This window comes from Pecten maximus, chromosome 19, assembly GCF_902652985.1.
Source record: "Pecten maximus chromosome 19, xPecMax1.1, whole genome shotgun sequence".
NCBI classification, from domain to species: Eukaryota; Metazoa; Mollusca; class Bivalvia; order Pectinida; family Pectinidae; genus Pecten; species Pecten maximus.
The window spans coordinates 23,940,792-23,957,151 of NC_047033.1; the positions used below are offsets into that span (position 1 = coordinate 23,940,792).

The 16,360-nt window shown below is 38.5% G+C and overlaps 1 protein-coding gene across 1 annotated transcript; it reads left to right on the forward strand.

The window, feature by feature from the left end:
- The first annotated feature begins 15 nt into the window (after nt 1–15).
- LOC117317260 (angio-associated migratory cell protein-like) lies at nt 16–16,240 on the forward strand. The gene is made up of 11 exons (XM_033871995.1): nt 16–228; nt 1,917–2,048; nt 2,753–2,872; nt 3,631–3,770; nt 7,947–8,091; nt 8,327–8,410; nt 8,946–9,061; nt 9,249–9,322; nt 11,197–11,287; nt 11,867–12,021; nt 14,744–16,240. The coding sequence occupies exons 1-11, from the start codon at nt 111–113 to the stop codon at nt 14,817–14,819; spliced, it is 1,251 nt and encodes a 416-aa protein (XP_033727886.1). The 5' UTR covers nt 16–110; the 3' UTR covers nt 14,820–16,240.
- Nucleotides 16,241–16,360: the final 120 nt, after the last annotated feature.

Sequence of the window (16,360 nt, forward strand, 5' to 3'; positions counted from 1 at the left end):
TGATATACTGTTAAGCGTTTTGCTGATACCGATGTTAACCACGTTTTTGCTGTCAGAAGGCTCCGTCGTAGGATAAGTTACATTTTTAATACAAACCCTCAGTCAAAACTATGGAGGAAGGTAACCCACCAGTTGATGACAACACTAATTCTGAAAATGTTGAGAACGAGTTTTCTCTTGATCCCAATGACATCGTCGAAGTAATCCACCTGGAAGGCGAAGATGAAGGTACGATTCACACCATGATCATGACCATGCAGTTAACAGTTACTGTACGTTGCATAATACACAAAAATACTCCCAATATATCTGAGGTGGGACAGAAAAGTAAAAACACAGCAAGTTATTTAGAATTCTCCTTTTTATCTGTAAGATTAACATTATCTAGCCTTGCCGCGTAAGATGAATTTCATTTATTGGAAAACGCCACTGTACAGAAGCCATTCAAGACTTACAGTTGGGAGCAAACTAAACTTGGTACCAAGTGCACACGTAGTGAACAACGTAGTGCACTAGACTAAACATCGTAGTGCACTTGAGTTCACTGCGATGTTAACTCCAGTGCACTACAATGTTAACTCCAGTGCACTACGATTAAACCTTCTGACTCCGTACTAATTTAGACTTGCTGACAGAGAGATTTCTTATTTAGACTTAAATATAATATAATTTAATATATTCTGTCAAAATGTCAGTCTTAACGTATAAAGGCCAGAGGAATTCAATCCATGCCAGATGCAGGAAATGTGTATTTTTAATACTATGCTAAAACAATATGAAATAAAAATGTAGATTTATCAATGGTGTCAACAATGATTCAGGGATTCAGATTTTATTTGAACAATTGCCATCAGAGGTAGAATGAGGCAGCAATTATGTATAAATATCTGTATATAACTGTAATAAGAGTATTTTGCCATAATTACTGAAATATCCAGGTGAGCGATTCAGGCCCTCTGTGCCTTTTGTATTCATATGATTAGGCATAGACACTTGTTTCTGTTAATTAACACCAGAGTTAAAATTTATCATCGATATGTGCTAAACACAGAATTTTAACTCTAGTGTTAATTACCACATACAGATGCCTATGGATTAGGTAATAATTATGTATTAGGAAGTGTAAAGGGCTATATAGTGTAATAGTGAATGTTAATTGTACATTGTGTTGATGATGATGAAAAAAAACCGGAAAAAAAAGTAAATTATTGAAAAAAGTGAATGTTAAACCCATTAATGATTATAATAACTATCATGTATTTTTTTTGTACAGTATTCATAGATCATCATGTTTGTTGTGATATTCAGTAGGTTCAGACCTTCAGAATATTGTTGAGAATTATGTGCCTCTTGTTATATGTTCAATGTTTTCAAATTAAATATTACACGTCGGATACTTTAAGTATTACACACTTATTATACCTGATTATATAAATTTTGTAAATGTGAAAATTTTATGAACACACACAAAAAATCACAATATGAAGGTGAATATTTAAGTTATATTTGAACACAGGAAATTGAATTTTAATTGTCTGTATCAAACAAATGCAATAACAAAGTATCAGCTAGGCTTTGAGATCATCAGCTAGGCTTTGAGATTATCAGCTAGGCTTTAAGATTATCAGCTAGGCTTTAAGATTATCAGCTAGGTCTAAAGAGTATCAGGCCTGTAGAGTATAAGCGAGGCTTTCAGATTATCAGCTAGGCATTTAGAGTGTCTGCTAGGCCTTTATTGAAACTATATCATGTATACTCATGGCAACCAGTCCTAAGAGTAACAATGGCCTATCGTAGGTATTGTGTAAATATTATCAAAACCAACCTGTGAGGCAACTCACACAGGTATGATACATTACTATACATTTACTCAGTATCATACACAGTTAATGATCACAGTCTGCTCAAACTTTCAGATATTTCCCATGATGTTAATGACATGGATCTCCACAGTGATGAAGAGGATGATGAGTTTGATGAGGAGTCTGAAGCGATGGGAGGCGGTCAGGTGAAAGATGATGCCAGTGCTGTGTTCTCCAGTCATTCTGGTAAGTAAAGATTTCAAATTCATTGTACACAATATTCTTTCTCTGTTACCATATACCTGAGGGGGTAAAATAGACACCAGGAATATTATGCTCCGTATTAATTTGTAAAACTCCAATAGTGACACTGACTTTTAACTGGATGTTTCTGTTATATAGTGAATGAATTGCCATGGTATGGCATCCATCATCCATCCTTCTGACCTGCCGGCTGGACAGTGTTAACTTTTGCCTTTAACAACTTTTTCTCAATAATCAAGAGGCACTGATATTGGGCCTGTCATCTGTAGCGTGCATGGAAGAGGGGCTACCAAGTCTTGTAAAATAAATAACCTTGAACTACATTAAAGGTCGCAGAGGTCAACATGCTAAAATCTTTTAAACAATATTTGGTCAATAAGAGGCCCAGGTACATCATATTGGGTCTGTAAGATGCTAGGGTTAAGAACACTATCAAGTTTGTTAAAATGAATTTGCTTGACCGACTTCATGGTCATAGGGGGAAAATGTGCTGAAATCTTTTAATGATGAGTTTTTAGAAGCCAAAAGACACAGTGATGTAGATATTTGGCCATTTTGCTTGAATGAATAAACCTAGCCTACTCTTATATTTAAATAAAGTGGTAATCAGCTTAGCATCTGCATAGTTACATAATGATAAGAAGCAGGTGAGTGATACAGGCCCATTTGACCTCTTGTTTTTTCAGATGCTGTATTCAGTGTAGGCATTGACCCACATGAAGGGAAGATGGTGGTGACAGGCGGTCAAGATGACAAAGGCTATATTTGGTCAGTTACGGACGGGGAAAGCATCATGGAGTGTGGAGGTAGGATATTGTCAGCAAACAGCTAGGAGCCTAAATTAATCTCACCTACTTGTCTAGAAAATAGTAACAATGACCTTGACCTTGACCTTGACCTTGACCCAGTAACTCTGAGACTTGAACTTTGTTTACTTTTTACATCCATGCCTATGTAAATGTACCATTCATATTTTGGATGTGAACAGCAATTACATTACATGATATATCAGGTTGGTATTGTACACCAAGGAAACACACAAAGTTAGCTTGGATTTGACAAGTATTTTATAGCCTGTGTAGCTTTTATGATTTTTGTTTTGGAAAAGCATTTGGTTAGATAGCTTGCTTCATCAAATACTTGGCAGAAGACATTTTTAAATGTTTTAAATCATAAAGCCTATGGGCAATGCACAGGAAGTTATGGTATGCTAAAATTGTATCTTCTTAACCTTTGAAGATATCTTAATAAAACTTCCATTATACTTGCATTACCTGAAGCCAATGTGCAATTCACTGCCATAAGGTCACTTATTTTTATTCTCAAGGTCAAACTGCAAATTCTTTTGATGATTCCTATCCCAGCAATAACTTTTAAATTGTTTAAGATTTCTTCAGTAAAAGTTGTGGTATTCTTTTTTTTTCTCTTCCCATTGGTGAAGTGCAGTGCTCTGTCATTGGATAATTGCAACCTTGACTTTAAGGTCAAAGGTCAATGGAGAGCAAAAAATCTATGGTGGATGGCTTACATTTCATTACTTTCTAAGATCTGTATGTCGTTACAGGACACAAGGATTCTGTAACATCGGTAGGCTTCAGTTTTGATGGGATGTATGCAGCCACAGCTGACCTTAGTGGACTGGTCAAGGTGTGGAAGGTCGACACAAAGTCTGAAGTTTGGTCATTTGAGTGTTCTGACATAGAGGTGAGTCAATTCATTATTCTATGAACAACAAAGTTGGCGAGGGATGTCTACATATTGTCTGGTTGATACTGTTCCCAGAGCATATCTCAAAAAACATTGAAGATAAATATCATACAACATCATACACATACAGGTGTTCCAGTATATACTCCTTCAACATCAACAGTCTGACATTACACAATATTGGCTCTTTCATAGACTAAAAATTCTGTCCTCATGTATGCTGTAGTCCATATCATTTAACTTCATTATTTTCAATGCAGCTGATGTGGGCAGCTAGTGTGTGGACAGACTGAAACTTAGAGTAGCTACACTTGTTTTGTTATCATGACGTCAGTCAACACTTGTTTACACTCGTTACCATGACACCATCCAATACTTGTTTGTTTACACTCGTACCATGACACCATCCAATACTTGTTTGTTTACACTCGTTACCATGACACCGTCCAATACTTGTTTGTTTATGCTCATTACCATGACACCATCCAATACTTGTTTGTTTACACTCATTGCCATGACACCGTCCAATACTTGTTTGTTTACACTCATTGCCATGACACTATCCAATACTTGTTTGTTTACACTCATTACCATGACACCGTCCAATACTTGTTTGTTTACACTCATTACCATGACACCGTCCAATACTTGTTTGTTTACACTCATTACCATGACACCGTCCAATACTTGTTTGTTTACACTCATTGCCATGACACTATCCAATACTTGTTTGTTTACACTCATTACCATGATACTATCCAATACTTGTTTGTTTACACTCATTACCATGACACCGTCCAATACTTGTTTGTTTACACTCGTTACCATGACACTATCCAATACTTGTTTGTTTACACTCATTAACATGACACCGTCCAATACTTGTTTGTTTACACTCGTTACCATGACACCGTCCAATACTTGTTTGTTTACACTCATTACCATGACACCGTCCAATACTTGTTTGTTTACACTCATTTAATACCATGACACCGTCCAATACTTGTTTGTTTACACTCATTACCATGACACCGTCCAATACTTGTTTGTTTACACTCATTACCATGACACCGTCCAATACTTGTTTGTTTACACTCATTACCATGACACCGTCCAATACTTGTTTGTTAACACTCATTACCATGACACCGTCCAATACTTGTTTGTTTACACTCATTACCATGACACCGTCCAATACTCGTTTGTTTACACTCGTTACCGTGACACCGTCCAATACTCGTTTGTTTACACTCGTTACCGTGACACCGTCCAATACTCGTTTGTTTACACTCGTTACCGTGACACCGTCCAATACTCGTTTGTTTACACTCGTTACCGTGACACCGTCCAATACTCGTTTGTTTACACTCGTTACCGTGACACCGTCCAATACTCGTTTGTTTACACTCGTTACCGTGACACCGTCCAATACTCGTTTGTTTACACTCGTTACCGTGACACCGTCCAATACTCGTTTGTTTACCCCCCCACTCGTTTACCGTACCGGACACCGTCCAATACTCGTTTGTTTACACTCGTTACCGTGACACCGTCCAATACTCGTTTGTTTACACTCGTTACCGTGACACCGTCCAATACTCGTTTGTTTACACTCGTTACCGTGACACCGTCCAATACTCGTTTGTTTACACTCGTTACCGTGACACCGTCCAATACTCGTTTGTTTACACTCGTTACCGTGACACCGTCCAATACTCGTTTGTTTACACTCGTTACCGTGACACCGTCCAATACTCGTTTGTTTACACTCGTTACCGTGACACCGTCCAATACTCGTTTGTTTACACTCGTTACCGTGACACCGTCCAATACTCGTTTGTTTACACTCGTTACCGTGACACCGTCCAATACTCGTTTGTTTACACTCGTTACCGTGACACCGTCCAATACTCGTTTGTTTACACTCGTTACCGTGACACCGTCCAATACTCGTTTGTTTACACTCGTTACCGTGACACCGTCCAATACTCGTTTGTTTACACTCGTTACCGTGACACCGTCCAATACTCGTTTGTTTACACTCGTTACCGTGACACCGTCCAATACTCGTTTGTTTACACTCGTTACCGTGACACCGTCCAATACTCGTTTGTTTACACTCGTTACCGTGACACCGTCCAATACTCGTTTGTTTACACTCGTTACCGTGACACCGTCCAATACTCGTTTGTTTACACTCGTTACCGTGACACCGTCCAATACTCGTTTGTTTACACTCGTTACCGTGACACCGTCCAATACTCGTTTGTTTACACTCGTTACCGTGACACCGTCCAATACTCGTTTGTTTACACTCGTTACCGTGACACCGTCCAATACTCGTTTGTTTTACACTCGTTACCGTGACACCGTCCAATACTCGTTTGTTTACACTCGTTACCGTGACACCGTCCAATACTCGTTTGTTTACACTCGTTACCGTGACACCGTCCAATACTCGTTTGTTTACACTCGTTACCGTGACACCGTCCAATACTCGTTTGTTTACACTCGTTACCGTGACACCGTCCAATACCGTTTGTTTACACTCGTTACCGTGACACCGTTCCAATACTCGTTTGTTTACACTCGTTACCGTGAACACCGTCCAATACTCGTTGTTTACACTCGTTACCGTGACACCCGTCCATACTCGTTGTGTTTACATCGTTACCGTGACACCGTCCAATACTCGTTTGTTTACACTCGTTACCGTGCCACCGTCCAATACTCGTTTGTTTACACTCGTTACCGTGGACACCGTCCAATACTCGTTTGTTTACCACTCGTTACCGTGACACCGTCCAATACTCGTTTGTTTACACTCGTTACCGTGACACCGTCCAATACTCGTTTGTTTACACTCGTTACCGTGACACCGTCCAATACTCGTTGTTTACACTCGTTACCGTGACACCGTCCAATACTCGTTTGTTCTACACTCGTTACCGTGACACCGTCAATACTCGTTTGTTTACACTCGTTACCGTGACCCCCGTCCAATTACTCGTTTGTTTACACTCGTTACCGTGACACCGTCCAATACTCGTTTGTTTACACTCGTTACCGTGACACCGTCCAATACTCGTTTGTTTACACTCATTTAATACCATGACACCGTCCAATACTCGTTTGTTTACACTCATTGCCATGACACCGTCCAATACTCGTTTGTTTACACTCATTGCCATGACACCGTCCAATACTTGTTTGTTAACACTCATTACCATGACACCGTCCAATACTTGTTTGTTTACACTCATTACCATGACACCGTCCAATACTTGTTTGTTTACACTCATTACCATGACACCGTCCAATACTTGTTTGTTTACACTCATTACCATGACACCGTCCAATACTTGTTTGTTTACACTCATTTAATACCATGACACCGTCCAATACTTGTTTGTTTACACTCATTACCATGACACCGTCCAATACTTGTTTGTTTACACTCATTTAATACCATGACACCGTCCAATACTTGTTTGTTTACACTCATTACCATGACACCGTCCAATACTTGTTTGTTTACACTCATTACCATGACACCGTCCAATACTTGTTTGTTTACACTCATTAACATGACACCGTCCAATACTTGTTTGTTTACACTCATTTAATACCATGACACCGTCCAATACTTGTTTGTTTACACTCATTAACATGACACCGTCCAATACTTGTTTGTTTACACTCATTTAATACCATGACACCGTCCAATACTTGTTTGTTTACATGTATCATGTTATGGTGGCTATTACAATTATGAATTGTGACATGTTGTTTTCCAGCTAGTTACCATGGTTACTGTTACACACATTGTTTTCCAGTGGTTACAGTGGCACTCTTATTAGTTACTATGGTTACTGTAACACCCATTGTTTCCAGTGGTTACATTGGCACCCTAACTAGTTACCATGGTTACTGTAACTCATTTTGTTTTCTTCAGTGTTTACAGTGGCACCCTTATTAGTTACCATGGTTACTGTAACACACATTGGTTTCCAGTGGTTACAGTGGCACCCTAACTAGTTACCATGGTTACTGTAACACACATTGATTTCCAGTGGCATCTAAAATAGTTACCATGGTTACTGTAACACACATTGTTTTCCAGTGGCATCTAAAATAGTTACCATGGTTACTTTAACACACATTGTTTTTCAGTGGTTACAGTGGCACCTGTTGGCCCCAGTGTTGTTGTGCGGGACCGTCGATGGAGATGTGTGGATGTGGAAAATTCCTGATGGTGATTGTAAAACTTTCCAGGGACATGGATGTACTGCTGGTGTGGGACGCATCCTTCCTGATGGTATATAAACGTTATCCGCAGTAAACAAATAAAACAAATCTTAATTAAAACAACATCCCATTTAATTAGACAGTTTGGATCAATGCATTACACAATAATAATTCATGTTAAACATAAAATTGTTTTCCAAACCAATTCTGAAAAATACTTAAGATATTTCCACAGGTTTATTGAGATCGACTCCCTCCAATACTCTGATCGTTATTGTTAATCAGACATCTTCTATTTAATTCAGGGAAGCGCTTGTGTGTCGGGTATGATGACGGAGCGGTCAAGATCTGGAACATGAAAACAGCTGATGTGATGAAAACCATTTCTGGTAAATCATTTGTGTTGTATAATCATTACAGCAGAATTGAGAATCTCTCATTTTTACTTATGAGTGCGTCAGAGTTACCTCCCTCTAAAATTCATAACTCATGGTAGAGAGAAGAGGTCAGCTGAAGTACATATGAAGGCCTCCATTGTTGGGGAATCTATCTGTTTGGATCTGCTGTTTTATAGTGATATACATATAATGATGACAAGGCTTAAAGTTTCACATTCATTAAATGTTTTGTAGGTCGGGTATAATGGTACAGTCTAGATTTTGTGGTCTGACAAAGTTTGAAATTACATCATAAAATGTTTTGTATTGGATATAATGGTACAGTCTAGATTTTGTGGTCTGACAATGTTTGAAATTACATCATAAAATGTTTTTTAGGTCGGCTATAATGGTACAGTCTAGATTTTGTGGTCTGACAAAGTTTGACATTTTTATTGTTGATGTTTTGCAGGTCAGTATATTAATAATTGTACAGACTAGATTTTGTGGTCTGACAAAGTAATTTCATCATTGAAGTTTTGTGTAGGTCGAGATGGTCACACCTCAACGGTTGTGTGTATGGACTGTCACCATGACAACTCCATGGTGATGACGGGGTCAACTGATATCACAGCCAAGGTTATCAACTCAAGTACAGGAAAGGTCAGAATCATACCAGAGATTTTGTTAAAAATTCTCATATTTTTCTTGTTCATTGAGCGCATATATATTCATTGTGATAATTCATAAATATATATTCTTTTTAATTACTGCTCAATGTTATTGCATATGTATTAAGATAGACCAATACAATTACTAATAATTTTACTTAAATTCGTTTTTCTTGCAGGTTTTGTCAACATTTAAGTGCGAGTCGATAAAGGAGGGAGATAACTCTGTAGAGGCGTGTGGATTCTGTAAACAGTAAGTCAAGACGATAAAAAATCTAATTCACTACTACCATTCAACTTTCCAGAGTTTGCATTCTAGTTGGTAGATAGAGTGTTACCCGGACCATCCTTTGAAATATACTAATGTATGATTCGAGAACCGCTCGATTATGTTTTAATGACATTGAAGGATCTTGGTCCCTACCGGTTGGTGAGATGTGTGTCCTTTTCACATTTTTTGACTTAACAAAATGTGGGTAAAATGGAACAGCTGGAGATATTGTAAACAAACACTGATGTTTCTATTTTTACTTCTAATTGAAACATTTGACAGTCCGGGCATAATCTGAGGGAAGGGAAGAGACATATTCGGGGAATGGTGTTAGAGGTGCAGACCCCAAAAAAGTAGAAACAGTCGAAGGACAATCATTTCTTAAATGATTATGGTTGGTTTAAAACCTAGGGATAGGTGGAAGGTTCAGAATGGGAAAATTTGCTAAAATTTGGTTTAAAATGTTACTCATTACACCCGAGTGGATTTCAACCAAATTTGGTTTGAAACATCACTGAAGGAGAACAATGGTTTCATTGATAACAGAGGTTGATTTGACCCCTGTTTCATTGATAACAGAGGTTAATTTGACCCCTGTTTCATTGATAACAGAGGTTGATTTGACCCCTGTTTCATTGATAACAGAGGCTAATTTGACCCCTGTTTCATTGATAACAGAGGCTAATTTGACCCCTGAACACAAGGGAGGTCGAGAGGAAAAGGAGACATTTAGCTGTTGATAACAAATACTATTCTTGCAAACGTGCAGTCTGTATTAAACTACATTTGGTAAAAAATATCACTTGGGCAAGATGATCTTTATTGTATAAATCAGGAATGAATGCTGGGCCAGAGGGGTGGAACCATTGAGAAGAGATCAATCCGTTCCTATCAACTAATTCTATTCTAGACCAAATTTAGATAAAACTATTTTTAAAGATTAAGTGATTCTATCACTGTGTCCAAGGATGATTTTTTCTGGTCAAATGGACACGATACTATCATTCTGTACAGAAAACATAAAAGGATGTTAAAGAATTTGCTCCTGTGTGTCACCCCTAAGAGGCCAAATTTGGTCAAAAGCATTTAAGCCATTCTTTGGACCAGGCGAGCTGGCCCAAGTTGTGACTCCTTTCTATGAGAAAATACAGAATGGCTGAGGCAGAGGATCCTAGGTTCCTTTTAGATTACCTTGCCAAGGGGCTAGACTAGAAACCTGGGAAATTTGTAGACTAAGGCCACTACATATACATGTATAAGTTACTAGCAAGCATCTAATAGTCCATCTTCGCTAGCCAAGGCTTCTGATTACGTTACACTCCACGAACCCTTGGCAGATATAGGCGTCAGTTCTGGCCCTCTAGCGGTGATTCGAAATTACCACCCTTCACGCATGAAATTTTCGACCAATCAAAACAAGCGTTACCGATTTACTTCATCGGTGATGTTTACAAACACACATCGAGGTTTGGTGTCATTTCGATGAGATATGTGATCAATGACTTATATGAATTGATCAAACACTGCGAATGTTCCCCCAAAGATTGTAATTTTTGTATTTAGGTAAAATGCCATGACATAGTCGGCAATGTAGCTCTGTACTGGGTGCCGCATTTTTGTTTACTGCGAATCCAAGCCAGAATGTAAAACGCGATTTGATTGGGTGCCCTGGGATTCCAGGGCGCGACGGTTTGAACACGACTATATCCGCCAAGGGTTCGTGGAGTGTAACGTAATCAGAAGCCTTGGCTAGCGAAGATGCTAATAGTCTTTTTAAATAATTTGTAAAATTTGAATATTTGTGTTATTCCAAAAATAGAAAATCCTGGTCTAAGAACTTTATGTTGTTGTTTCAGACAGACGTTGGCCGCCACAGGCACTTTACAGGGTACCCTGTGTATATGGGACATGCCAACTCAAATTGTGAGAAGCAGTTGTCAACACGAGGTATATATGGCCATATTATTTTAGCTTGTCTAGTCCAAACTCCCAACTGTTTTCCTCAAGACCCAAATAAGTTAGAATCAGATACTCCTCGTCTTTACCACAATTGTGAATTAATTTCATAGCCCTGGAGGCTCGATTTCCCCTGGGGAGGGGGTCAAGTTTACAATAGTTTATATACGATGTACTTGGGAAATCACATTTTGGAGCATGATTCGTTTAATTGCCATTGGGAATCATACAAACTGGGTCAGAATTATCAGTATGGAAGGGAATGGAATGAGATGGTATGCAGATATTGGCCATGACTGACTCGGAGCGGTCAAATTGACGGAAACATTTCATAACTTAGATGAAAGTTAAAGCAAATTTAGTACATATATATTTTGACTCTTGCTTCCTTGGGACTGGAGGGGCAATTTAGGCCCATTGGGCCTCTTGTTCTACATTGAAATATACAGTGCCCCCAATGCCTCCCATAGGATTATTTGTATTGATTTTGTATTTTAGGCAGGTGTGGTCAGACTGGATTGGGACCCCACTGCCTTCCGTAGGATTAATTTTACATATTTTGTATTTTAGGCAGGTGTGGTCAGACTGAAGTGGGACCCCACTGCCCCCCTTGTGTACACAGCATGTCTAGATGGGGTTGTGCGTCTTTGGGACGGCCGAAATGGTCAATGTGTTAACCAGTGGACAGGCCACACAGATTCCATACTGGACTTTGATCTGTCCAGGTAAGTCAAACAACTCCCTACAAATACTAACTGGATCAATGTCAATGTATGTAAACAATACAAACTATAATTGTCGACCAATCAGATTGTCCGTTTTAAAATAGCTTTAAGATAGATAGCCTACTTTCGTTCCACAGTCGATGCATCGTCCGATCTTCAAATGTTACACGTTATTTATTACAAATTTCTTGACATAAAATTTCACATCCACTTGGGGACTTTAATTCGCTGCGTTGTCTTGATTTGCTGTAACAATGAAGCATTTCAATTATGATTGCTTCCTGCCATAATCTAAAGTTCCAATTTCTTAGAGGTGATTTTATAATACTATATTTGACGATAGTATTATGGGATGGTGTCATCCTTCCATTCATCCACCCAGTGTAAACTTTAGTACATCCGAGATCTTATATCCCGAGCTCTCCTACAATTTTGACCAATTATTTTAAAACTTGGTCTGTATTATAATCTTGTTATCATACAGTGTATGAAATTATATATGAGAATTCCTTAGACAGTATGTCTACAGAAAATTCAAATCCCATAGCCCAAGTCATTTTTCGATAGACCAATTTTTTAAAACATTGTTGAAAGTAGGCTCATAACTGTCACTCAAATGCTTGCATCATCCAGTAATAACACACTGTTATGGGTAAAATAAACTCTATTGTAAGCTCTGATTTCATATGATCATTTGTCAGAAAATAATGGAATGTTGTTTTCATAAATTGTAATGCATGTCAGGGCTCAAACTTTTCATAGCCAATGGGGCCAACACTTTGAAATTTTACATAGACCGACCAGGTTTTCTATAGCCTCGGACCATCGGACCACCTTTACTTTCGAACACTGATCATATGCATTTCTCAGAAAAGAATTTTGTTTTAACTATTTCTACAAAAGTTATTGGCCTTTGTTTATTTCAGTATTTGATTTTTGTCAGAAGATCTATATTTTTCGGCCAATTTCTTTGAAACTTGACAAGAATTATAATCATAATATGTTATTGTTTATCCCTGAACAATATTTTGATATGACTATTTTTGCTAAAGTCATGGGCCATTGTTTATTGCATGAATTGATATTTCACAAGAGATCCCCTACATTTTTTTTACCTATGTCTTTGCAACTTTATAATCATGTTTCATAGCTGTGTTTTCCCGAAAGGCATTTTGATTAGACTAGTTTTGCAAAAGTTATAATCTCCTTCATTTATTTCTAGTAATTGAATCTTGTCTGGAGATCATCTAGTTTTCTACCGATTTCTTTGAAACTTTGTAGGTTTTTAGCTCACCTGGACCGAAGGTCCGGTGAGCTTATGCCATGGTGTGGCGTCCGTCTGTCCGTCAACATTTGCTTCAAATCGCTACTAGTCAAAAAGTTCTTATTGGATTTTGACCAAATTTGGTCAGAAACATCCTTGGCAGAAGGGGATCAGATTTTGCATAAATGGTGACTCTGACCCCCAAGGGGCCTGAGGGGCGGGGCCCAATAGGGGAAATTGAGGCAATTCCTTTAAATTGCTACTAGTCATAAAGTTATGAATGGATTTGAACCCAATTTGGTCAGAAACATCCTTTGGGGAAGGGGAACAGATTTTGCATAAATGGTGACTCTGACCCCCAAGGGGCCAAAGGGGCGGGGCCTAATGGGGAAATAGAGGTAATTCCTTTAAATCGCTACTAGTCATAAAGTTTTGAATGGATTTGAACCCAATTTGGTCAGAAACATCCTTTGGGGAAGGTGAACAAATTTTGCATAAATGGTTACTCTGACCCCCAAGGGGCCAAAGGGGCGGGGCCTAATGGGGAAATAGAGGTAATTCCTTCAAATTGCTACTAGTCATAAAGTTATGAATGGATTTGAACCCAATTTTGTCAGAAACATCCTTCAGGTAAGGGGATCAGATTTTGCATAAATGGTGACTGACCCCCAAGGGGCCTGAGGGACGGGGCCCAATAGGGGAAATAGAGGTAATTCCTTTAAATCGCTACTTGTCATAAAGTTATGAATGGATTTGAAACCAATTTGGTCAGAAACATCCTTCAGGGAAGGAGAACAGATTTTGCATAAATGGTTACTCTGACCCCCAAGGGGCCAAAGGGGCGGGGCCTAATGGGGAAATAGAGGTAATTCCTTCAAATCGCTACTAGTCATAAAGTTATGAATGGATTTGAACCCAATTTAGTCAGAAGCGTTCTTGGGGGAAGGTGAACAGATTTTGCATAAATGGTGACTTTGACCCCCAAGGGGCAAAGGGGCGGGGCCCCATATGAGAAATAGAGGTAATTCCTTTAAATCACTACTAGTCATAAAGTTATAAATGCATGTTGTAAACTCAGAGAGTCTGGACTTCATTATTTCTTTAAAGCAGTTGGGATCCCCACGCTATAACCATATATAGCATTGTTTGAAGTTAACAAACAAAAGGAATTGAACATGAACATTATTTTGACATTTGGTCAAATCCAACCAGGTGAGCGATACAGGCCCCATGGGCCTCTTGTTTATAATCACGATATGAAGTTGTGTCAAATGAGTAATCGGAGACCAGTGTTCTTCAAACTTTTAGAAAATTAAACATTGACTTTGTAGTAAAAGGGTTATAACATACCATCTAACCACCCATTCAGTTTAAGGTGATCCAAGTCTTATTTCAAATCTAGATATTGTTTGATGTAACAATACTAATGACATTCTGGTACTATTGTTATGTTTTCAGGGATGGAGAAACCTTGGTAACTGTATCGGATGACAAAACTGCAAGAGTTTTTTCCCTTCACACTCCAGATCGATGAGATAGATAGGAACCTCAGACATTGTTTACAATCCACAGAGTCGGGACGGATTGTTTACTGAACATAAACAAACAGGATGTTGAACAACATGTTATGACATAATGGCCGTCAATACTTGTAAACTGTCAATGACATAATGGCCGTAAATACCTGTAAACTAGCTGTAAATAGCTGTAAACTAGCCGTAAATACCTGTAAACTTTCAATGACATAATGGCCGTAAATACCTGTAAACTTTCAATAGCCTAACACCGCACTTACCATAAATATGGCTTTAATAGGTGTTCTGCTACAGCAAACAAAGCCATGTAAGAGATGTTTTGATCACATCAGGTCCTAAGGACTGTTGAGCTTATGCCATGGCACTCCATCCATTTGTCAACTTTTCCTATAAATTGCTACTAGTCTTAAACGACTGAGAAGATTTTGGCCAAATTTGGTGATGAACCTTGGGGAAAGAGGAACAAATTTTTACATAAATGATGACTGGTCCCCCCTTGGGACAGGAAGGGACAAGGCCCAAGGGGAAATGGAGGTAAATTTTTTTAAATTGCTGCTAGTGTTTTTCAACCATCACTGAAATATCCAGGCGAGTGGTGCAAGTCCTTTTGGCCTCTTGTTATCAAACTTGGCCAAGTGTGTGAAATGCCACCAGTGCCTGTGTTCAACCTGACCAGTTTCAGCCAAGAGAAACCCCTTTAACAGACATGATTAGGTTTGTGACTGCTGCTCACAAAACTCAGCGGGTGTCGGAATCCATCTTAAGTTTGAAGGTGCAAAAGTATTGACCTGATTGTTGTATTCTCTGTTACTTATAGTGGTCTAGATAGGGCCATACATTGTTGTATTCTCGGTTACTTATAGTGGTCTAGATAGGGCCATACATTGTTTTAATGATTAAGTTTAAATTGGTTATAATTAGATTGCTGAATATTTGCTGGGCAGCTTTGTGGCAGCACTATATTTGTAATTGGTCATTGTTGTTGGGTCAGTAATCATGTCAAATACATTTTATTTGATGAACATGTAATGAGAATACTATTTTTTATACACCCATCAATGAGGGGTCGTATTATGGTGTACCCCTGCACTGTCCGTACGTCCTTTCGTTAACTTTTCCAGCCTTTCTTTATCAGCGGATTTTTATGAAACTTGCTACAATATCTTTGGCACAATAACCCCTTTATGGCCAAATAAGGGCATTGTGTAGAAAATCTAAGAAGTTTTCTATTTTTTATTCAATTTGTTAAGATTTTGTCCACTACAACAAAGGGCAATTATGTTCAACATATATAAGGGGTTTTTATACGCTCGTCAACGACGCTACATTTTCCTGTGGTAGCTTTTCCTGTGATGGGTGTATCATGCTCCAGCTTGATGAGCTCTTGTTTTTAAATGCAATAAATTATTTATATATGCCATCCATGTTTGACTTTCATTTATACACCAGAGGTTTTCAGGAACATTACAGTGTACTAATCCGAGGTTTTCACGAACATTACAGTGTACAAATCCGAGGTTTTTCACGAACATTACAGTGT